Genomic DNA, 24,274 nt, shown 5'->3' on the forward strand with positions numbered 1-24,274 from the left:
TAATACAACAGTCAGAAATTGCTGGCAAACCATAAAACCATTGCTGCTGACTGAAAACACATTCTACCTCAGCAATACCCCTGATAGGAACACAGCCAATAGGGATGTCCCCAAATAGTTATAGAAGCAAGTTTCTTCCAAAAAGTATGCTGAATAAAATGAGTGAGGCAATGACCTAACATAACAATGTTTCAAAAACATATCACAAATAAAATAAATAATTCTCAACACACATTTCAAAATAAAGAGGAATGCACACTCCATTCTAATGCATGTTTTGGTAAAATTAAACTGATCTCATCTACCATGAAAAATTATTTTGCAGTGAAGCATTTCCAACAGAAAAGTATTATATTAATATCAAATTTGCTTTAAACCAGTTTAAAAGTTCTGCTGTTAGTTAACAAGTAAGGTCAGCAGATGAGGGTGGACATCTCCTACAGAAGGAAGGCTCCCATTAGAATTTCCTGGGAGGGCATGGGTGCTGGTATTTTGTTTGTCTGGCATTTTGCAGTAGAGGGTTTACAATGTCCTGTGTAAAGTCTCTATGTCTTTCTTGTGACTACCAGGACACTGGAGCTCTTCTGCAGCTGCATATCTACAGAGGAAAGCTTTCTTCCTTTTGCCAAAAGCTTCCACAGCCTTCCACATTCTGTGGATCTCCACCTACCACTCAACTGAGGAACATTTTCAGCTGCCTGGTGAAGTTATGGATCTGGATCTCCTACCTGAAGTGCTTATTTGAACATCCTGTCAGTATCTTTTATTCCTTCAAAATGCACTGCTTTGTCACTATTAAGAGTTAGAAGCTGTAAAGCTTTCAGCCTTCTTCAGACCTGTATCTATCCGTGTGCTCTCACTCCTGCTGCAAAGGCTACCAGAGCTTATACAACATCATACACTGCTTAGGCTTTGTATTCCATACATTCCTACCACTACTCTCTCCCCTCACAAGGTGCTCTATAATTTCTGGGAAATGGGAGACAGAAGCCTAGAGTTTGGATCTCAGTCTCCAGGCAAATGCATCTAACAGTGAACTACCACATAAAAAGCTGCCACAGCCACCTCCTTCAGCCATATTTTAAGCAGGAATTGTGGCTATATTTTATGAGTGGGAAAGTTCTGCTGCTAACACATGCCTATTAAGCTCCACCTCAGAGAAAGAGAGGTCAGGCTACTGGGAACCACAGAGAAGCAGCAGAGAATGGCAGCAGAAGTATCAGTTACTTAGGCCAGAGCAAATAGAATCTACCACAGGACAGGTCTAAGGAATGTTTGAGGATTGAGAGTCATGTAACAAAGTGGTTACTAAGTTCATAGTTTTTGTATCACAGTCTCTTACACACCCAAGCTTTCATTCCACTTCAGGCCTCATTTGGCCTTTTGTTTGTTGTATGGCACACCTATTCATCAGAAATAATTGTAACTGGCATTTAAATGAAAAATCCACACAATTTTCAACTTGAAAAAGTTGAAGATTTCAGAGACTTTTTGAAGGATTATCAACCTAAATTATAATTTTTAATGGGGAAAAGTTTCCAGCACAAAACATTCCTTTGCTTCTTGAGAATAAGATTTGTAAAACTGGTTCAATAATTTTTAGGGGTTTTTTTCCCCACTCCCTGGAAAAACAAAAAACATATTCAATGATACTACTATTATAATCATGGAATATGAGGAGTTGGACCCTAAAAAATAATGAATAAATCAACTCATGAATTCTTCTATCGACATGTAGGTTCTACAGCACAGTGCATGTCCCACTGTAATCAAAAATATCATTATGGATAATAAGACAAGAAAGTTGAGCAAGTAAGTGCTGGCACCAAACCTGTTGCCTGACAGCTGAATGATTAAACCATCACTTGCCTCAGGCAATCTCCAGTTTGCCAACTTCACTGGAGTTATGCTGCTCAAAATAATCATCTGGGAAAGGGGGGAGAACAGGGAAGGAAACCTGCTGTCCCAAAGATTATATTCTTCTGTTTGATTAGAAGGAAGAATGTATTTGAGCATTATACTGACTAAACCTAAAACGCTCACATCTTATAAAAGTAATAAAACAAAACCTGATTCCTCTTCTACATTCTAGCTGTCAAATGTCACCTCATGAGTTCTCTGCCCTCTTCTTTTAATACATTAATCACCAACCACAAACTATCTAGAAGCTTCACCACAGACTGAATGAACAGTTAGGAACCCACAACAAACCCAAACTACACTAAGAGACAACTTATTTTCCAGCTCAAAGCAGATGGCAAATATGAATTTAACAGGGCAAAAAAGAGAAGCAGGGGAAATGTTACTGAAAAGGAGAAAAGAGAACAACCACAAGTACTCTTGGTACACCAGAAAGCCCTAACACTAAGCCTTGCTGAAAAACCACAAGGGGAATGTGAGGAAGCTGGTCTGAATGCTAGTCTCTCCACTGACATATGAAAAGGCTTCTACACAAAAATAAGTAAAACCCAGGCAACAGAACAAAAGAAGAAATATTTCCATCATTCTCACTCTTTCCTCTACTGCACATTAAACCTCCCAAAGTTAAGTTCCTCCCAACTCTCCCATGTTCTTCACTTTCTTTCCTCCTTCCAGGTGCATACCACAGCCTCTGCTCAGAGCATGCACAGGCATACCAAGCAAGACAGGATAAATGTTGTTTATTACTAGACTGTATAATGTATGTTGGGGCAGGAGGACAGGCCTCTTTTTGTTCCAAATCCCAATTTTATCTGGGCACAATTCCCTATTTGTGAAAAAAATGTGGTTTTAGTTATTTTCTGTCATGGCTCCCAGAGGCCTCTAAGCATGGGTACTTATAAATAAAAACATATTATTGTTTCTTATTTTGTCCTTGAGCAGGGAAACAAAAGGGAGAAGGAAACAAAACATGAAACTAAACACAACAGTAATTAAGTAAGAAGTTTGTAATAAATATTTTCTGTCTCTAGGAAGGAAATGAAATCTCTCTTCCCTAGTTTACGAAGTTTATTTCTCCAAGCTTCTTGCTTGCAATGTTCTATTATTCAGCAGTATCAAAGAGCACTTTTAAGATACTCATTCTGATTTATTATAATCAAATCACACAAACATCCAGAAAGTGCCTACTTTGCCTATATAGGTACATTGGAAAAATCTTGCATCTTTGTCAAGTACAAAGAAGCACAAAATCAGTGGCTGCCTTTCAGAGACAGCAAAGATTTTTGTGTCTCTTCCTGGTGACATTTATTTAGGAAACTTGCTATTGCTCCTATTTCAGCTGGTAGCACAATCACAGAACCAGAGGACCACCTACAGTGGACATGGTTTATATTTATTTCTTAGCTGAGAGATACAGACGTCCCATTCTTGAATTATTTCTAGTTTTTAATGTAAAAAATGCAAATAGTGGGTGCCTAATGCAAAATACAAGAAATTTTAGCAAGTAAGTGCTAAACCAAACCTGTGGCCTGACAGCTGAATGATTAAACCATCACTTGTCATGAGGCAAACTACCTCCAGTTTGCTGGCTTTGCTTTGCTGCAGTTACAGGGCTTAAGACAGTCATCTACAGCAGAGGAGGGAGAGGAAGGAAACTTGTCACCTTTCCCAAGATTATTCTTGCTTGAGAAGAAAGAAGAATGGGATTAGACACATACTGAACCAAATGTCAAGGTGTAGAAAGGCAACTCACTAATAACAGATTATTAGTAGAATCAATTAAAAATTGAAAATACCAGTACATTTTAAAAGCAATGTCCCCAGAAGACAAATAAAACACAAATTAAGAGATTGCAGTGCAAATCCAATACCACTCTTCTGATCTGTTTGCATAGTCACAGGTATTTCCTCTCAGCACATATAAAAATGGATAGCATGGTGCAATTTGGTAAACTACCTATACAGAACTGACTTATGAAGACTGATTTGTCAAAATGCATAGAAACTGCACTAAACCCTAATTCATAATACTTTCACCCTAAAAATTTATTCCAAGTTTTTTCATACTGTCCTTTCCCTTTTCTTTTGTTTTTTAAATCACAAAACTGAGAACTGTAAAGGCAAAATAAAACCCAAAACAAACCACAAAAAATGCCAAAAAAGCAAAATCTACAAAACTCCTTTTTTCTTCTAACTTCCTGTACACACAAAAATGTTTCTGCTTTGCACTTCTAACTAATCTTGAGCAAATTATATCAGGTCTCTATATGCAAACACAAATGCAGCTTTGTATTTGCTATGAAAAACTACCAAGTTATTTATTTGGCACTGATTTCCACCCTTGAGATATCAGCTCTCTGTTATACACAACTCTCCACAAACCCTGCAACTACCCAGACTTAAATCAGGCAGCTACAGCCTGAGTTAGAGTCACCAATTGATGCTGCCTGTTCAAACAAATAATTCCATTAAAATTCGTGGACCTCAATTTGCAGTAGTATTCAGCCAAACAATGACCATATCAGCAAGTAATTATGCAAATCAAATACACATTTTAAAAATAGCTATGGATATTTCAATATAAGTTATATTTTTATATACAAAAACATTCACATTATTTTTTCTCTTTGTTACACATCCCTCACGTTGCCAAAATAAATTAGAACTTTTTAGTTAGGTTTCAACAATCTTTTGATCACTTAAACCAACCATTGTTGAACTACATTCCAAAAAAGTCCAAATAATTATTTGCTAAAAAAATACAGATCTGCTAAGTGATCATAAATTACAAAATGATTTTGCAGCAAAATATATTACTGATTGCTGACCCCAAAAAAAGTCATGATATATTCCCAGGACCACTGACATTGAAACAGTAGCCTCTCACATAATCACACCAGTTTAGCCTCAAGGAACTAGTCCAAATGCATGTGGGACAGAAGACAAAGAGACAAGCAGTACAAGGGACAATTCCTAGGACAATTTGAGAGTCTACTAGAGAAAATTAGCAAAACATCTACTAGAGAAAATCACCAAAACCAGGCTTCTGCTCTGAATCTCCCACTATAGTCAACTTCTTCTCTACAAATTATAGAGTGCTTAGAAACACAAATACCCCTGTCTCCCTGTTTTAACCACAGAACTTGATGCTTAAAAGCCTTTCACTATACCACACTGTCATGCAGCATGAGAAAACACATTACTAGAAGAAAGCAAATTAACAACATACGTTTCATGGTCCCATCTTCCTCTTCATCATCGTCACTGTTTATTACCATGGTCCCCAGGTCTGATTCTAGCATGGTGCTGTTGTGCTCAATCATTGTCTGAGCACCTTCACTCATTGTACTGGTGGCTCTCATGGTACCAGCACTCTCTGAATTGGTCTTCACCATGGTGTGAGAGTCCAACTCATCTTCATCCTACGGGGAAACATTTGTCAGAACACAGCAGATCATTAAAACAAAACAAAGGTAGGATGCAATCCCTTATTGATTAGCTTTTTATCTTTATGTGACCTAATTGTACTCCTGGATTCCCAGATATAAAACTTTAAAAGAAATCACAAAATAAAAAATCTTCCACAGAAAGAAAAATAAAAACTCTCTCTCACAGATGCATAGCAGAGTAAGTACCACATGGCCCACACTCACTTTTCATTAGCATTCAGTTTTGAGTTATTCTTGTGATTTTCATGACCTACTTTATCTCTCTGGGTTCCAAAAACCACTAACCCAATTTATAGAAAGAGATTTTGCTGTTTTGCAAAGAACTGTGACCAAGGATGCTGATCACCCTTAACTTAGGATCATGCCCAGTATCTAACATTACATACAGAACCCAGATGACAGGCTCATGTTCAATTTAGCTAATAAACAATCGTCAACAGAATTTTAAAAGTCCCTCTCAGAAACAAAAAATCAACTTGCTTCAAGTGTTTGCTTCCATTTTAAAACCTTTTTGTAACAAATGTAAGTAAACAACTTGTTAATACTACACATAAAAACAGCCCTTGAGCACATACTTACCCACTAACTATAGGAGAGATAATATCAAGAAGATAGACAGTAGCATTTTGAACTGGTAACAGTAACAAGCCAGGAATTTGAAACGGAGCACTAATGACAAGCCAGTTAATGAAACGTGAAATTCATATGTAACACCAATATTTGAAAACACTAATGGGAAATCCCACTGGTTTCCCAAATCTGATTTAGATTATACACAAAACATCACAGCATTTCAGGAGTAATGTGATGTGATGTGACTATACACACTTTCTATATGAATAAAATCTATTACTCAAGGAAAAAAAAGTTTAATCATTCTCATTTGTTGATTAGATGTAAGCAATAATATCCATCACTGAGAAGTTCCTCTAGGTCAAATTGTTATATTTTAAACGCAAATGCTACTTCACTAGTTTTATAACCATATATGCATCCATTTCCTCTATTATGTCAAATCTTCATTAGAGTTTCTTGATAAACAAATTTTATCAGTGATTAGCAAAATATTTTAGGTACCTCATTTCGAAGACTATTAGATAACCCTTGATTTTATTTTTCATTTTCCCCTTACAAATAACATATTGTTGCTACATAGAATCAAAGAATTCTTTAGGTTGGAAAAGGCCCCTAAAATGGCCAATCTAATTGTTAATCTGGCACTGCCAAGTCCACCACTAAATCATGCCCCTAAATGCCACATCTACAAGACTTTTAAGTACATTCAGGGTAACACAAAACATTTAGTCTTCACCCATTAACAAATTTCCCCTTTTTCCTAAATCTTTGCATTGCTTTATAGATTTAAAATGTTAAAACTATGAAGAGACTTGTAAGTGCAGGGGCTGTGGGGGGGACAGACACAGAATGGGACCAGAGAAAGTAAAGTCCAGCCTCAAAGCCCTGCAAGGTCTGGCACTTTGTGTCTCACTGACCTCATTCCCTGGCATGGCAGACAATTCACCTCTTGCACAGACACACGAGCATGAGCTACGTGGCCTGGGTGCCTGTTTCACTAAGGGCTGGTCTAGGTAGATACAGAAAACTGAGTGCAGCAATACCAGCTACTGAAAATTACTCCATTACATCCCAACTAAGAGATACAAAAAGAGGTTTAATTTTGATACAGGAAGTCTAGCTAACAGTATACCATAATGAAGCCAGGATACAGACCTAAACAGATTTAAATTAAAGTTCAAAATGTCAAAAGAATAATTATTTTCCAGATTACAATGTACAAAAATACTTGAGTTCTTTTGCACTCTTTCAGAGATTTTTTTTTAATTGCATTCTATTTAGCACCCTATTCTTAAAAAAAATGTGATATTCCCAAAGATACAGGCAACTTACAGTTACAGCACTAGGCAACTGTGCCAGTAAAAAATACGAGAATATTTTGGTACTGCTCCTCCTGGTGGCAACTTTAATTCTCTTTACCTCCAAATGCTACTATTAACCCCAATGTTTTCTACGAGATGCATTTTTCCCCTTCTAAAAACAGTACTCAGAAAAAAAAAAAAACGTAGTTTTTGCCTCACATTTTAAAAGCGCCAGAACAGTTAAACTACAAGTGTTCTTTTCAGTACTGCAATACAACATAAAATTGACTCAACATGCTGAGGTTTCACCTATTAATCATTATAAATTTGGCATCTCTAGCATACGGGAAGGCAAATCCCTGAGTTTAAGGCATAGTTACGTTTGATTTACCAACTAGGTTGCTATTCATATTAATATCCACTTGCAGTGCATATGGCCCTAAACTTACCTAAGCTGAAGTAAGAAATTAAACAAACACTTCCCTGGAGTGCAAAACTTCTTCTATTGTAGAAATTAGCAGGGGAAAAGGGATGATAACAATAGGAACAAGAATGAAATGGAGTCCTAAATTACCATTTTCATACCTTCTGCTTCACTAAAAAAATTATCTTCTATTTCTTCAGTCAAATCAACTATACGGACTTGCTTCAAAGAATAGTATTTCATTTTCCAGTCTAAGAGTGCCAAAAGTTTTTATCTTAGTATTGTCTCTCAGCAAAGAGAACCATTATCTTTTAGCACCTAGGAGACCAAGGATCACAAAAGCCCACCTTATTACTAGAAAAACAGTTATCCCCAAAAGGGAAGCACAAAACAATTTTGATGAATGGTGTTTTCCTTGTATCAAGAATGGTGTACTGAGACAGAACAATATAAAACTTCCTCATGGCCCGTGCATGCCCCAGAATAATTAATTTTGTAGCTAACACAGATTGTCATTCCAGTATTTCTCACAAATACGAAACTTAGCTAATATGGCAGCAGACTACACTGGTTCTGAATAGGTAACCTTACGAAAATATGCAGTGGATCTAAGTTATGGAAGTGCACATTTACATGATAAATGAAAGCGATTCCTTCATACAAATTCTCATTCATGCTTTACAGTACATAAATATTGGTGTAGAACTTGTGATCTGTTGTTACAAAAGGCAAACACACTGATTAAATAAAAACAAACACAATCTCAACTTTAACCAGGAAAAAAAAGAAGTATTAAAGCTGAAGTGTTATGTTCTCATACTGTTTATGAAAACAGATCCAAGAACCAAACAATAAAAACAACTAACTCTGGAGTTAAACTGTCTGCTACTCTCCTGTGTATAAGTAATAAGCAACCAAACTTGTATTTGGAAGAGGTTTTGGTTACACCACTTTACACCAACAGAAGGTGCACGCCAGCAAGAACTCTAAAAACTTTTGAAATGCTATAGAAATGACAATAGAAGTACAGAAACTCTGAATAACATCACAATTGTAAAGTACAAGTAAAGTACCAGCAATAATCTGCAATCCCATAAGACTAAATATCTGGATCTCCTTATTTACCAAAATATTATTATTAACAAAATCAACCTTAAAGCATAAAAATGCAATCATAGAGGTTTCATCATCAGGAAAAAAATTTCAAAAATACTTCAGCAGAAACCACACACAAGACTTTATGATATATACTTGTAAAATAAAAGATGTCATCACACAAGAAGTTTTCTCAGAGAAGTTTGCCTTGTAGACCATATCCGAGTCTACCTCATTACAGAAGTGAATAAGCTGAGGCGATACAGATTAATGGATTTTTCTGCTGCCTTTTAAACATCAGTAGGGATGAAGACTGATAAAAAACTAAACATGAGGAGGAAATACAGCAGCAGTTATCTTTAAAATCTCTCTGCCCGTGGTTTGGCATGTCAAAAGAACACTAGAGGGCAGCAAAGACAGCCGACTCAGCTGCAAGGTATTAAATAAAGATTTATTTACACACTGGCAAAATTTAGTATCCTGTAAAATAATTTCATTTACTATTAACACCTCATCACCACCTTTGAAAAATGTAGCTGTAGTCATAGCTATCTTTTTTTTAAGCACTGTAGTAGCTACATAAACACATAATGTAATTTGGTCAAGAACAAAGATTTTGTGCTCCTAACTTACAAAGCCAAGCTTCAACCTGAGTATATGATTAATACTAAGCACACAAAGCTTAGACCCACCACTAAAACAGACAAAAATTTAACTTTCAGCACACTGTCAAATCCCACCACAATCAACAGACATCTGTCACAAAACAGCACTTGAGCTTGTTTTCCATCTCCAGGTAATGACCCTTGCTGTGTGCTTGTACCTCCCCATGTTTATTCTTCCTATAACCAGCTTCTGGCTCCACAGTGCTCTGGATTTTAGAAATATGCTATACTTCTAACTTCAGGACACTTAAAGGACTGCAATCGAATTTAATTGACACATATGTCAAGTGTTCTTTGGCATGAAGAAAAAATGGCAGGGAAACAAAGTTTTATTTAACACTCATGCAAAATTACATGTGTATATATATATGTATAACACATACATGGAAACACATGAAAGAAGCATGAAAGCAAATATAAAAACCTTCAGAAAAGTACAGCATAGTGTATCAGATATAAAATACAGAGTAACTCATCTGATTCACTAGTTCCTTTACAACAACACTATAAATATTGCAAAAATATAAAGGAGTAATTACAGAAATTATTTCTTAGTCTCAAAATACAGATGCCAAATTTTCATAATCAATATAGGATTAACCAAATAATCTTTTGTATGAATTAATAAATAATCCAACATATAGGAACAACAGATTATTGACAGTTGGCTTTGGTGCTGATAGTTGTCAACGACTAAGTGTCCAAGAAAAAAAAAACAAAACACTGAAGTACTAATTTCTTGATTTAATACTCTAAAAGACTTAAACATTTCTCACATCATAGAGACATTAAAATCTAAAAGAAAACATACAGAGCTGCTCGTTAGCTCATTCCTTTAAGGGTCCACAGAAACAAATATTTAGACATGTTTTCTGTAAGCTGCCAAGCAACGAGTTACTTTACATTCCCATAATACATCTGCCCAGCCTCAGCATCCACTTCACATCACACTTCCAAAAATGCACAAGAAGAGATTGGTCATGTCTCACAATGCCTAAACTAACACTTAAACTTTGATATTGGGATTAACCTTCTGTAGAACACAACACTTATTATTTTTGCTTAATTAAAAAAACCTGTACAACTACCTCAGCACCTATCAAAACATGTCAGTTTGTCAGAAGGGATTCTCATCACACAACCAGCTCTCATAACAGGCATAAAATCAATTCTGAGCACACTATTTATAATGATATTGTAACTTTCAGGAAGGATGCAGAAGGATATGTGAAGACTATTCAACCTGGATATTTATTTACAGCTCTATAATACTAAGTTTTGAACAGCAAAAAATATTTACATTACAATTGACAACTTCTCATGTATAAAATGTTCACAGACGGTGGTGAAAATGAAAAGAAGAATCAATTTTAGGGATATGACTCTTCCTCACTTGAAGGACAACTATCTGAATTGACCCTGAAAATTAAGTACATAATTGTGATTATTTCTTCAAACACACACAATCCACTCTACTTCCAGTTATGCAAGGGACTTCTAACTTGATTGCCCATTACTACCTAATATATGGCTTTAAGAAGCTATTAAAGCACAAAAACTTACTCAAATATAACTATTAGGGTTAAAACAGGTTTCCTAACATAAGAAACTTCAGAGTTAGAACATTTTACACCTTCCTTCTTGATGAGTCTCAAATCGTGTACTAGTGAATAATAAGCAGAACTGCTCACAATCTACATAGGAAATTCTTGGGGGGTTAGATCAATAAATTTAAGCCCCTGACAGGTTAACTGAAACCATTCTTTTTCAATAGTATATGGACTCAATTCACTGCCCATGAGAGACCTTTAACATTAATAGACTCTACTTAACACTAACACCAATATTTGCTCTTGCCTTTAGATGCTGTTAAATTTGCATTTCTCAGAGTTCAAGTCTGTTTTTGCATTTCTATAGTGAGGCCTTTACAGTAGTATGATTGAGAAAAAAATCCATTTTTGAGGTGTTATTTTTCTAAACTGAAATGCCAGGTGGCCATTACTTTGTAACTGAACAGTGACTCAAATTCTACACACAATCGAAAAAATTACAGATATTAAAATATGAGGAAATATATGCATTACTTACTGTCACTACTGCTACATCAGGTAACACAAGGACTATTAGCTCTTAGCTCTTTCTAGGACTGCTGCCATCACTGCAGGCTTATCAAGGCCTGTATTAACATCTAACTATGGGATCATGCAGTTATGCAAACTACATACAAGCTGCTCTGTATTTCTTATGGGGTTCTGTGAAACTGATATATAAGGAAGAGGAATGTACAAGGGTTATTTATCTTTATCCCTGAATGCTGGACTGCTGACTTCATCCACTACCAAACTGTATACCAACTATACTAAACTGGCACACATATAATCTGCTTTCCCACTCAGAAGGAATTGGTTTACTCTTTTTCTGGCACTTCCACAAACAAGTTCAAATTAAATGGAAGACACTACCTGTAAGCTTATTCTCAAATTATACATTATTTTGAAGTGAAGTGTGGGTTTGGGGGAAAATGTTTTCATGCTTTCACTTTATTCTTCCAGATTTTTATCCTGGTTTTCTCAAATAACTTGTGGATCCATTGATCAACCTCTGCCTATTATGCTTTAAAAACTGAAATCAGAATACCACTTAGTTCAGGCTTCACTTACATCTAACATGTTCAGCAGTTTTCTACTATGCAGTATACGAGCAGCATGCATTCAAGAAACAACTTACTAGATAATGTCTTTAATTGAAAAGAAAATGGGAATGTTTTGGATTGGAAGGGACCTTAAAGACCATCTAGTTCAAACTCCACTTCCATGGGCAGGACACCTTAACCTATATCAGATTGCTCAAAGTCCCATTCAAACTACAATACTTCAGGAATAGAGCAACCACAGCTTCTCTGGGCAACCTGTTCTGGTGTTACACACCCTCCACATAAAGGAATTCTCCTAATACCTAATCTTAATCTACCATTTTTCAGTTAAAACACATCACCCCTATACTACATGCCCTCAGAAAAGGTCCTTCTCCAGCTTTCTTGCAGCATCCCCTAGGCACTGGTACAAGTTTACTCTGCTGTTTCCTACTTTGGGTGAGTTCACACTTGTGGTTGATCAGAACCTTTGGTGACATCAACTGGACAAGATTCTGGTGTTATCTCTCAAATGAACCTGGAATTTCTTACAATGATGTACCGCACTGAAACCGTTGCAAGACATGGGAAGCCTGAATTATAACCAAAACAGCTACTAAACCAGTCTAGAACCAAATTTGTTCTGCATTGTGACACACAAAAGATATTCATGCATCACTCCAAAAACTGTTTGTGTCAACACAAACAGTCCTCACCTCAACTCACCATCAGTATTCTTCATCTCAATCACTTGTACCTTTGCTTTTTCTATTAAAGCTAATATTAAAGCTAACTTTTTTCACTCAAGGCTTACTAAGCAATACAAAATTATTGGGCATACATTTACTGATAGCAAAAGTCACACTTACTACCAAATATCATCAGGTTTAACAACAGTTAAATATTTCATCCTAACTACAAATCTTATCACAGATTATTTTCTTGAACCATAAAACTGCGTGAAATCTTAGGGAACTAAAAAAATCTTAATAACATAAAAAACCACACAAAAATATTTTTGATAGTATGTACAAAAATAATCTTTTCATAATGGGAAACTTTTGAAAACATTTAATTCTTCAAAATAAATTTTACAGCAAAAACACCTGGACATCCTCTTGTCCATTACAAGATACTTTTGCATATCTCTTAACAGCCCCTGTAAAAATCATTTTGTACTATTTATCAATGCTAGTTAAAAATTACAGCCTGGAAGTCAGTATCTGCAGTGAAAAATAAAAAGGAGTCCTCAACATTATATAACAAAGGCTGATAAAAGAATTCTAAAAGTATTGTTGCAGTTTTTACCCAGACACTCTCATCTGTCTCTTTTTGCCTCTAAGAGTCTCTCTAAAAGGTCTTCTCTTAAAGTCTCATCTAGTGATCCCTTCACTCAAGAGAATACTATGAAACTTCATTTTCCAATTTCTCCTCTTCTTTCACTGTGCTGAAGTCATGCTCCTCTATCTTTCTACTACCTTTCTTTTCTGAACTGACTAGTCTCATTCACAAACCCACTTTCATGGCTTTCTCCTATTCTGTTACTCTGTTCAGAACTGAGAAGTCAACTCTGCCTCAAATTTGCCTCTTCCCTTACCTGTGAAGTTTTCAAACCTTTAATCTTTTCTCACATCCCATGCAAATACAGGCAGGGCTGCCTCTAGCCCTGCCCAAGGCTGGCCTTTAGAACTCCTCTACATCATGATCACAAAGAAAAATTGAGCAAGGTAGGCAAATGCTGAGCTGGCAAGTGCTCTGAACTTCTTATAGTGAAGAGCAATTTCTTCAAGCAGAGATTTACTTCTGGTTCTGGGTTTGCTGATGCTCAATGCACTGATACATGATTTATAGCCCCTAATATTTTATTAGTGTAAGTTAAAAAATTACAGACTTAGCATTTTCATATATTACAATGGCACTTGTTCTTAAGAGCAAACCAACCTTTCAGCAAAAGTGGCTCATTAGACAAACTAGGTACTGCATTTGACAAAGTTGTGCTGGGTCCACTTCTGGGCTCCTCAGTATGAGACATGGACACAGCACAGAGAGTTAACAAAGGACCACAAAGATGATGGAGGGACTGGGGCATCTCCCCCATGAGGAAAGGCTGAGAGCTGGAGCTGCTCAACCTTGAGAACACAAAGATCACAGGGGACCTCATCAGTATGTGCAAATATCTGAAGAGAGGTGCAAAGAGGATGAAGTCAGGCTCCTTTCAGGGGTGCCCAGTGACAGGACCAGAGGCAATAAGCATATAATGAAATAAAGGAGGTTTCCTGTGAATATCAGGAAACACTTTTTGTACCATCAGGGTGACACGAGCTACACAGAGAGGTTGCAGAGTTTCCTTCCTTGGAGATCTTCAAAAGCTGCCTGGACATGGTCCTGGGCAGCCAAACCTCAGTGGCCCTGCTGAAGTAGGGGGTTGGACAAGATGACCTCAGCAGGTACCTGCCAACCTCAACTACTCTGTGATTCTGTTTTTTCAGCCCTATTAACCAAAGATACTCTTGTTATTTTCAGATTTGAGGCACTTATATTCTATACTTAGTGACAAGCAGACTCCTGTAGTCTTTTTGACTCATAACTTATTCCCTTAATGCACCACAAGAGCTCATGGAAGAATTCCCAACTACTACAATGGTAATACAAGTAACAGATTGCTGCCTCAATCCTGGATTTGAGGTTCTCTTATACTGAACACTAAATGGGGAGAAGTATGGAAAGAAGGAGCAGAGCGTAGGGGTGGCAGAGTGGGGAGTGCAGTGTTACATTCTGACTTCTGTACCCATGTAAGAACCACAAGGAGTTGCTAAACGCTGCCTCAGTTGAGGTGAACCAAACTTGTGTTACACCCTTCCATGCAGTAGTGGAAGAGGGAGGTGTACATTGGCATGGAATGTGCCTGGCAATGTGATCTGAACCTCAGACTAAGAAATCAGATGTCATGCCTAATTTTGGGTTAATGCAAAAGACACCAACAGTGCCCAAGCATTTTACATCTCCAGTTTAGAAGGCAATAGTATGGATGAAAGTAAGCTAGTAAAGATATCCGATTTTTATTTCGGTAATAAATCAGTCTCTTCAAAAATCAACTATTCAGTAAGTCAAGTCACAGACATCAACTCTGCATGTCAAGTCACACACAGGAAAACTTCCTAACATAAAAAAAATCTCAGCCTTCCCTGCCTGTTTATTACTGACTAAGCAAATACAATTTAGAGTAAACCACCTTTATAAAAACATGCTATCGATATTTTTAGAACACATTCTTAAAACAGAAAAAAATGCAGCCAACCACACTGATTGTTGGAGATACAAAAGATTGTACAGAATCTGCTTGAAAAGTATTCCTGTATATAGATCATCACAGCACTCTGTAACAAGGATTCTACAATTTGCTATAGGACAAACTGCATTTACTGCACTGCTCTTTTCTGTTTGCTCAAAGCTGTAACATTCTAGTCTCCATCTCCTGTGAGCTCTTTCTGAATGACCCTGAATGACCACACATTTTATGTGTGGCAATACACTTCTTTGAAGCACATTCTACTGCATTGCACAAGACTAACTTGAAACAAATTATGTAGGGAAGAGTAATAATGCCAGAAACACCGACTTATTCTTAACATTGCCAAACAATTCTAAATGCAATCTACTCATCACACAACCTGCTTCTCTCCTCAAACATATGCTATGTCAACTGAAGATGAAGTGCCATCACCATTTTCATGTTACTTGGTTCAAACCACACTGCAATCACTGCTTACTGAGCATCGTCATTAACTACTCTGTGTATTAGACTTCACCAAAAAACCCAAACAAACACCAAGCAAAGTGCCCTGAACAAAAAACTAAACCACTTGTCTAGAAGTCCACCTGTGAAAGCAGAGCCTTAAATAATTTTTTGGGTTTTAATGTTAGTCTGAATAGTTGGAAGTTGACATGGTTTATTTTCCCACTTCCTAGAAAACCTTTTACTTCCATTTAATGGAATAGTGCTGAAAGCTGGCTTATACAGAGAGCATTACTCATAATTAAAGAGTGGAATACTCAGAATTAAACTAGAATTAGGCTTAAAACCACACAGAAAACTGGTAGGAAAAAAACTATTTGAATACAACTATAGGAAGTAGGGGAAAAACCAGCAACTTATCTGTTAAGTATAGGCAGTTATAGGAAAAATGGGTACACACCGAATTTTCTTCCTCCTCTTCTAGCTCTCTCTGCTGTTCCTCATGTCGCTTTGCCTTTATCTCCATAGCTTCAGTGATCAGGTCCCTTAAAATTGAAACTGGCTTAGCATTCTTAATAAATGTATGCTAGGGAAAAAAAAATCATTAAAATATGTAATATCGTTACAGCAGTTGTGCTTCAGATTTAATTACAAGTCCTATTCAATACCACAGATTGCAGTGATAAACAGTATCATACATTACACAACAACCAAAATCTACACCAACACAACATACAGTATCTTTCAGCTGCTTCATAACTAAAATTTTATTTTAACTATTTTTAGTAACTGCAAGCCTTGGGTAATGTAATCACTTGACTGCTTTATGACTGAAGATATAATTTTCCAAAGAAATTGTGCAGTAAGTTGCAAATATAGTGGTGATGATCTGACATAGAAAACCAATGATTTTCAGACATTTGTTTCATAGTTTAATTCATCTTAACAAATTGAGAGCATAAATTCATGGCTCTAATGAGAACATCTGTGGCTTCTTACTTCAACAAACCTATACTTTAAATGTCATAAAGTACTTATTGATCTATGATGTTGAAATGTGGAACCAGTAGAAAAAAATCCTTACTTTCAAGCAGAAACTTTAATTTTTAATTCAAGGTCATTTAAAACATTACTACTTCATTTAAGACAACATGCATGATGCACATTTTGCTGCCTAATAAACATAAAAAAATTGGTTTTGCATCATTATATGCAAGTACAAACTTAAGGCAAACGTAACTAAGCACCTCAGAAAAAAAATATTATTAGATATTTAAAAACTGTTCCATGAAGAACAGAATTGATGAAGCCTCATGCCCTACACCTATTACCTATCTTCCCCCTTGATGTATTGATTCAATTACTCTCTTTTTCATTCCATGACCTCTCCTCACAAGCAGCACTTTCATTTCTACTCAAACATTTTCACAGCACCTTCAGCTCCATCACATACCCTCCAAATTCCAGCTGGGGGAACAGACAAGACTCCTGATGAACAAACACAGTATTTGGTTTTCTGGTCAGTAAGTATGGGAAAGAAACTGCACACTGAAGCTTTTTGTTTGTTTGTTTCTCCTTACTTGCCCACATTAATGCAAGTCTCTTCTGTGTAGCTGTCTGTATCTAGCTAACCATACAAACTTCAAATCTTAGAGGTCTCAAGTACTGGTTCATACATCACACAGACACATAACTTCCAATTTTTACTTACCTTGTGGTCTACATGTTGGTGTTTTGCAATGTATAAAATTAAATATTCATAGCATGATCGACAAATTTGACAGATCTATTATCAAGAACTACTTGGCAAAAATTTTGTTCTCCTTGTAGTGGAGTTCACTGGAAATTTAAATTTAACAGCTGCTATTGCTAGATCAACACAGAATAAATCTAGCAGGAGAGTAATACAGGAAGTGAGAGCCTGGCATACCCTGCTCCAAAGGTCCACACTGCCAACTGTGGCTCACAAAGTGCCCACTTGGTGGAACTCAGCCCAAGAACAAACTCATCTGCATCAGACCTTTCTAGGACATGGACCCACCTGCCTGCTCAACCTGACATGATCAGAAGGAAAGATGGAATATACCCCATTCCGTGGTGCACACAGAGGGATGAGCTGGGCTCAATTCTTTTAATAAACACTTGTCTAAATCCTGAGATCTATTGAGGGCCTCTAACCACAAAGCAAAGATCCAATTTTAATAGCAAGAACCAGCCTTAAACTATTTAATGAGCAATGAAGCAGCAAGAAGAGAAATAAAATGGGGGCAGAGATACAGGAGCTGATAAGAGAACAGACTACAAAGTGAAAAAGAAACAAGTCATAATAATCATTAAAATAAGATTTTTCCCTTATGAATTTTTACAACATTTTGAGTTTGAGGGGTAAAAGGAAAAAACAAGCCCAAATATAAAATGTGCTTTTCCTCAGTAACTCAAATACTGACCTGTAGCAGCTGGGTTGCTGTAGCTCTTTGTTCAGGATTTTTCACTAAGCATTTCTTCACAAAATCTGTGAATTCATCAGACCACAGTTCTGGCTTCCGGAAGGTTGGAGGGGGATTTGTAGGAATCATAAAAATAGCCTAGATAAAAATCAAACAATAGCAAGTCTAAGCAAAACACATCACCACAGCAGATGAAGCCAAGTTAAAAAAAAAAAAACAAATTGCTTTATCCACCTTTCTTATCAGGGTAAGAATCTGGAAGACAAATTTTAAGTATGCAAGGATTTCTACTCAGATCAAGATTCAGAAAGTAAATCCATCTGCTACTAATGTAACTACTTCCCATTAGATTTTCTCTATTTAAACTCTACCCCATGGAGCACATGGCTGCTTATTTTATCTACTGCTGTTCATCAATTTGAAGAGATGATTATATTCTTCCAGAAATTCTTAGCAGGAATGACAGCACTGCTTGTTTAAACACACATATAAAGTTCCTGTATACAGCCAAGCTCACCTTCTCCTAAGTGAATTTAGCTTTATTTGAGAATTGCTTAAGAAATTTGGGAGGATTGCTATTACCTTTTGCACTCATAATTCATCAGATGGAGCTTTAAAACGTGCTTTTCCAATAAGATTTAGATACATATGCTAAAAGACCTATGGTAACACTAAAAGATGACATGAATAAAATAATCAAGTAACTAGTCTTACAGTACTGATGAGAACTTTGATGAAATTGAAAATGCACCTTTTACCTATACAAAGAAATCTCTTCTGTTGAGAACCATATGTAGATAGATTTTTCAACTGGGAAAAAATATTCATCCTATATTAAGTTTGTCCTACTTAAGATTATATCTACTGTGCCAATTTTTATATGATTTCCATGTTTTCCTCTAAATAAAAATATACACTTGTATTGGGGGTAAAAAGCCATACAACTCTGATAAACTACTGCAAAATAATAACAAGTTTTTAACTTCTACATTTAATAAATGCATCCAATATAACTGCTTAAGACTTAACATGATAGCAACACACTATTCAGAACTAGGTCTATTGACAAGAACAACAAGCTATTATTTTCTTCTAAACCCAGGTTCAATTTGATCACATTTTCCAAACTCACAGGAAGGAAAAAATTCTCCATTTGTTTTTCTACATGCAGAGGCAGAAATACAAAGTCAGAAAAGATTGCACACTTTTAACATATTAGAAGCACTAGAAGCTTCAGCTTGTGTTGGAACCTCATCAGAAAATTCTTTTCATATTCTGAGGGAAAGTGGAATCCATGCAAAATTATGTAAAAACTGTTTACTAACATTTTAATGAAAAACTAATGTAGTACTGAACAGTTGTTTCAATTCAAATTCCTAAACATTTACAAAACTGCTGTTTTGTTTAATAAAAATGTACACTACAACAGCAGCTTTATATTTGCAGTGGGCAGCCATGCCAAACAAGTATATGGACTCAGATAGGAAACGTGGCACTCAGTAACTGGCCTTATCTACTTCACTTGTGATGCAAGATTAATTGTCAGTACAAATGAAGTGCTTCTGGCAAAAAGCAGTGGCTAACAAATTCAGCTGTTTCTGTCCTTGAAATTAATGATCTCTTCTGAACTTTGAACTGATGACTTTTGATCTTATCTGCAGCTACTCTTAACAGCCAACTCTGCAGTAGCTATTGAAAACACAGCTGTAACAGAAGCCTACCAACTTCTGTTTATGTGGTGTCAAAACAGGTACCTCCTGTTTGATCATAAACATTGACCTCTCTCCCCACAGGTAAGCAAAGTCAGAGTCCTACTCTGCTCCACAGTTCTAGGAAAAATGTTTGCCTCAGCCAATTATTTTCATCAAATACACAGCAGTTAAGAACCACAGCAAAGAACTGACTTCATTGTCATTCACAAAGGACAATGAGAAGAAAGAGGGAATTCATGAATCATTATTTTATGCCAGGCAACAAAAGCCACAAAAGGAGATATTCAAATGTTAGAGTTCTGAATCCACACTTTCTACATTTGTTGGAAATACCTACTTCAGAAACATGTATCTAAGTAATGCTTAAACTGTAGGCTTTTTTAAATCCTACTATGTCACATGAGCTGTTTTAGCTGGAAAGAAAAATTAGATGCATTTTTGTAACAGAAGAAATCATTTTATTCCAAATGTTTAGTCCAAGTTGGTAATTATGCCATGGACTTGCTAGATTGTACCTCTCCCTCCAGCTCTCATCAGTCCATTCTATTAACCAACCTAAAATTCTGGTTTTCAGTTCCATCTTTCCTCTCTACTACCTAATTCTGGCTTGCATATCTTTATGCAGAAACATTTCCTCTTTCAAAACAGGCCACGATTTAGCTTTTAGCTACCTTGTTTCCCTCCAAGAGGCCTGCAAAGCAATCAGTGGAGAATTATAAAGCTAGTCCCAAATCTCCATGAATAAAAACAAAACACTTATCTGCCAGGAATTTATTCCTCATTTTTGCTTCCACTTCTTGTCAAAAAGGTAATTTCTATCCTAAAATAACTATATATTATTTTAAAACAAAACTAAGCCATTTCAATCACTCTGGCTGCCAATGGAACCAGGAAATACTAGGTTTTATTTATGCTTCTTTCATCTTACCTTGGATTTCTCCAGTCCCTGCAATTCCCCAAACTATTATTTGTAGTACTTTTTTTTTTTACCTCCACTCTACTTGCAATGTTCTCAGAAGTTTCCTACAGCTATTTGTTTTAGTGTAGCTTTCACAGTGGGACTGAGGACAGTGCTCATACAACCAGTGTTAGGCAAATGTTGCTTTAAAAAAAACACCAAATATAAGCTACTATCCACCCAAACAAATGGGCTGAACTGGCAGTTCCAGCTGCAGGAAATGTTAGGAGGAAACTGTTCAACAGATGGGGCAGGCTCTGACATACCTATAAAAGAGCTGGGGCAAATTCTTTTCTCTCTCCCACCCTCAACATCACCTTCCACATTACCTTACATTTCTGAGACAAAATGACAAATCTTACATGAGTAACTCATCAAATATACAACTAAATAATTTGGCGGTATGACTGAGTCTTCAGTTTTAACCATTCAATTATCTTTAAAAAGAGAAAGAAATCACTAAAATGCAAGAAGGATCAGTTTAATCTGTGTTTATCTTCACCTGCCTTAATATCAAGGTCATTTCGAATTTGTCCTGAACTGACCCTTCCCCCTTTGAACCTTGAGCCCAATTCTACTTTGAATCATCTTACACACACTGGTCTGAGGCAAATCCTTCACCTTGCAGCTAAGCCAGAATTCAAGGCAGATTCTAATACATGTATGACAAAAGATGGGAGGAAGATAAAATCATCCAGAGCAGTTTTTGGGGCCACTTCTAAATTGGGCACTGGCAACAGTTTCTACCACACCCAACGCCTGGTAGCACTTCCCTGCCCAATCACCAGCAGTTACAACTAAGTTGAATACCAGAATGAGAACCAGGTCTTGAATGAGAGCAGAACTGCACAAATCGGCTCAGTATTTTTTTTTTTTTTCATTATTCTTAAAGACTCTAGTATTTTAAATCAAGTCCAGGCTGAATACAGGGGTTTTTTTCTATGAAGGTTCTTTCATGGGCAATTTTATTGGCGTGAAAATGTAATTATGGTGATGATGATGAATTAGGAAACGCCAAAAGAAAAATGAGATGCTCATATACCACACATGGAAATTCCTAATCAGAAAATCCTTGCAGCTCATTCTTCCTGTCAGTCAGGGTAATATATCTGTATTTCACACAGCCCACAAACACATTAAGTGATCAACAGCAATTTCATAGAGGTACCATGTCTTCTGACTTTTAGTTCCTTGAATAACTTATCTCTATTATTAGCTGAAATAAGTTACTTGCAATAAAAAGCAGAAAATCTACCCAGTATCATAAATACTACGAAGAAGACAACAAAGACTTCTATATTGTGGTGATTTTATAATTTTATGCCATGGTGCTTCATTGCTTCAATTTACTGAGAAAAATTATTTTACAAGCAGGGTAAGGATACATGACATCAGTTTGTGACTTCACAGTTTTTGGAACCACAATAATACTACTTAGTTTAGCAATCTACTATAGGAAACAAACACCAAAACACATTTAAACTCAGTAACACATTTCAGAGTACAAAAATCTATTTAAGTCTCCTGGAGTTAAACACTGAGGGCTGCAAAATTTTAATTACCTTGGAAACAAAGAATCACCTGAAAGACATATTTTTCTCTTCTTTGTGATACACCCCATAGAACCTCCCTCCTTTCTAGAATAGCCTTCAAAAAGACTATTAAAACACCACTGATTAATCAGTTACACAACTCATCAGCTATCTAAAAATGAAACATCAGCACGAAGAAGGGTGAAATACTAACAGATTCTACACTGGATTTGCTTTGTTAAGCATGTTTTCTTGGTGTGGCATTTTGGGGGAGGGATTCTGATTGTTTTGTTTTAATTAATTCAGAACTACTATATGGTAACACAGTGAAGAATAAAGCTACTGAACAAAACCTCATGTTTAAAGTTAAGAAAGTTGGTTCATAATTTGCTTCATAGTAGATAATAGATTTATTTGTTAGAAGCATCCTAAAAATCACTGCTTCCTCCTTCCATCTGTAAACACAGATGTTGATGAAGATAATCTAATGCACTCACACCTTTTGTGCAGAACTTTAAACAGGTCTGGGTTCCATCAGACATCTATCATATACCTGATCCAAGTCGATTCTTATTAGAATTATCAAAAGAGGATTAAATGCAGGAAGGGATAAGTGAAGCTTTAGTTCAGAGAATTTCTGGACAAACAATAACTGACATTAAAGTTTTCATCCTAATAAGGGGCAATACGTGTGACATTTAACAAGCAATCTACTGTGCTTACTTTTATAGTTTTTAGTAATAGCCACTGATTAAACCATAAACAATACTAGGTAAGTTAAAAATTACATTTAAATTACTTTATTATAAAATTTAATGTATTAATACTAGGAGCACTTGAAAAATAAAATAAAACACCATAGAGAAAAAAAAAACCTAAAACAAACCACAACTCTTACTGCCACAACTCTTAACAGCCATTTACTGTCATAAGCTTCCCTCTGGAATAATGACCTCTGATGAACAAATCCAAGTATGATTCACTTAAGATGTAAAGTAATAAAGTAATAAACACAGAGAAAAGATACATAATGGAACAAGTATTCTCATGATTAACAGCAAAGATGGGTTACTGAAAGATAAGCTATATATATATTGACCTGTATATTTATTATTGCTAGTAAGCTCATAACATTTTGACAGCATAACAACAGGTCAAGAATGTAAAGATACCAATCTCAAACATTTTGCAATAGTAAGTGCAATTGCAAATCTATCAAAAGAATCAACCCTTGCCTTACCAGCACCGTCACGCAACAGACGGTGCCTTGAGATTCAACTCTGAATTTACCCCTCCTACTAAGGTGGGAGTTGCACTAATGAACCCTATGGATCCCTTCCAATTTGACATATTCTTTGATTCTAAAAAATTGCTTTAAATTTCAAAAGAATATTCCAGATCATTTGTTATGTGACAACAGCTTGAACAAGTTAGTGTTTAAAGGCCACAATTTCATTTGGTTTGCGGCCTTTCATAACTGGTTTTAAACACACATACTTAGAAAACTGATTTTTAAATCCACCACATTTCCTGACTTCTACCCTATCCTCCACTGGTACATTTAAAAAACAGAATTTATTGTACTGGCTGCTATGCAATTATCAAGACAAAGAGTAAGTTCCCCCTGCTAACTCAGCTAAAAATATCATGGTATCTGCATATATGCCTGTTCATTATCAAACCACTTTGTCAGATGAGTAACAAAAATATTTATTATCACCAATCTTCTCCCAGAAGGATCACCTCAGCATGCTGCCTTACTGCCAGTTAATTAATTTATGAGTTTATCCATTTCTTTTTTTCATTTTTCAAGGCCTATTGAACTCC

At 36.1% G+C, this 24,274-nt stretch overlaps 1 protein-coding gene across 1 annotated transcript in view; it reads right to left on the reverse strand.

The window, feature by feature from the left end:
* The window catches only part of STK3 (serine/threonine kinase 3), a 124,929-nt gene that overhangs the window by 51,818 nt on the left and 48,837 nt on the right, over window positions 1-24,274 (reverse strand). Inside the window, exons 7-9 of the mRNA XM_079302479.1 lie at window positions 18,246-18,383; window positions 16,259-16,384; window positions 5,150-5,342 (exon numbers count right to left, since the gene is read on the reverse strand). Coding sequence (XP_079158605.1) covers window positions 5,150-5,342; window positions 16,259-16,384; window positions 18,246-18,383 — 457 coding nt within the window. The remainder of the gene's footprint in view (window positions 1-5,149; window positions 5,343-16,258; window positions 16,385-18,245; window positions 18,384-24,274) is intronic.

This window comes from Erithacus rubecula (genome assembly GCF_903797595.1).
Source record: "Erithacus rubecula genome assembly, chromosome: 3".
NCBI classification, from domain to species: Eukaryota; Metazoa; Chordata; class Aves; order Passeriformes; family Muscicapidae; genus Erithacus; species Erithacus rubecula.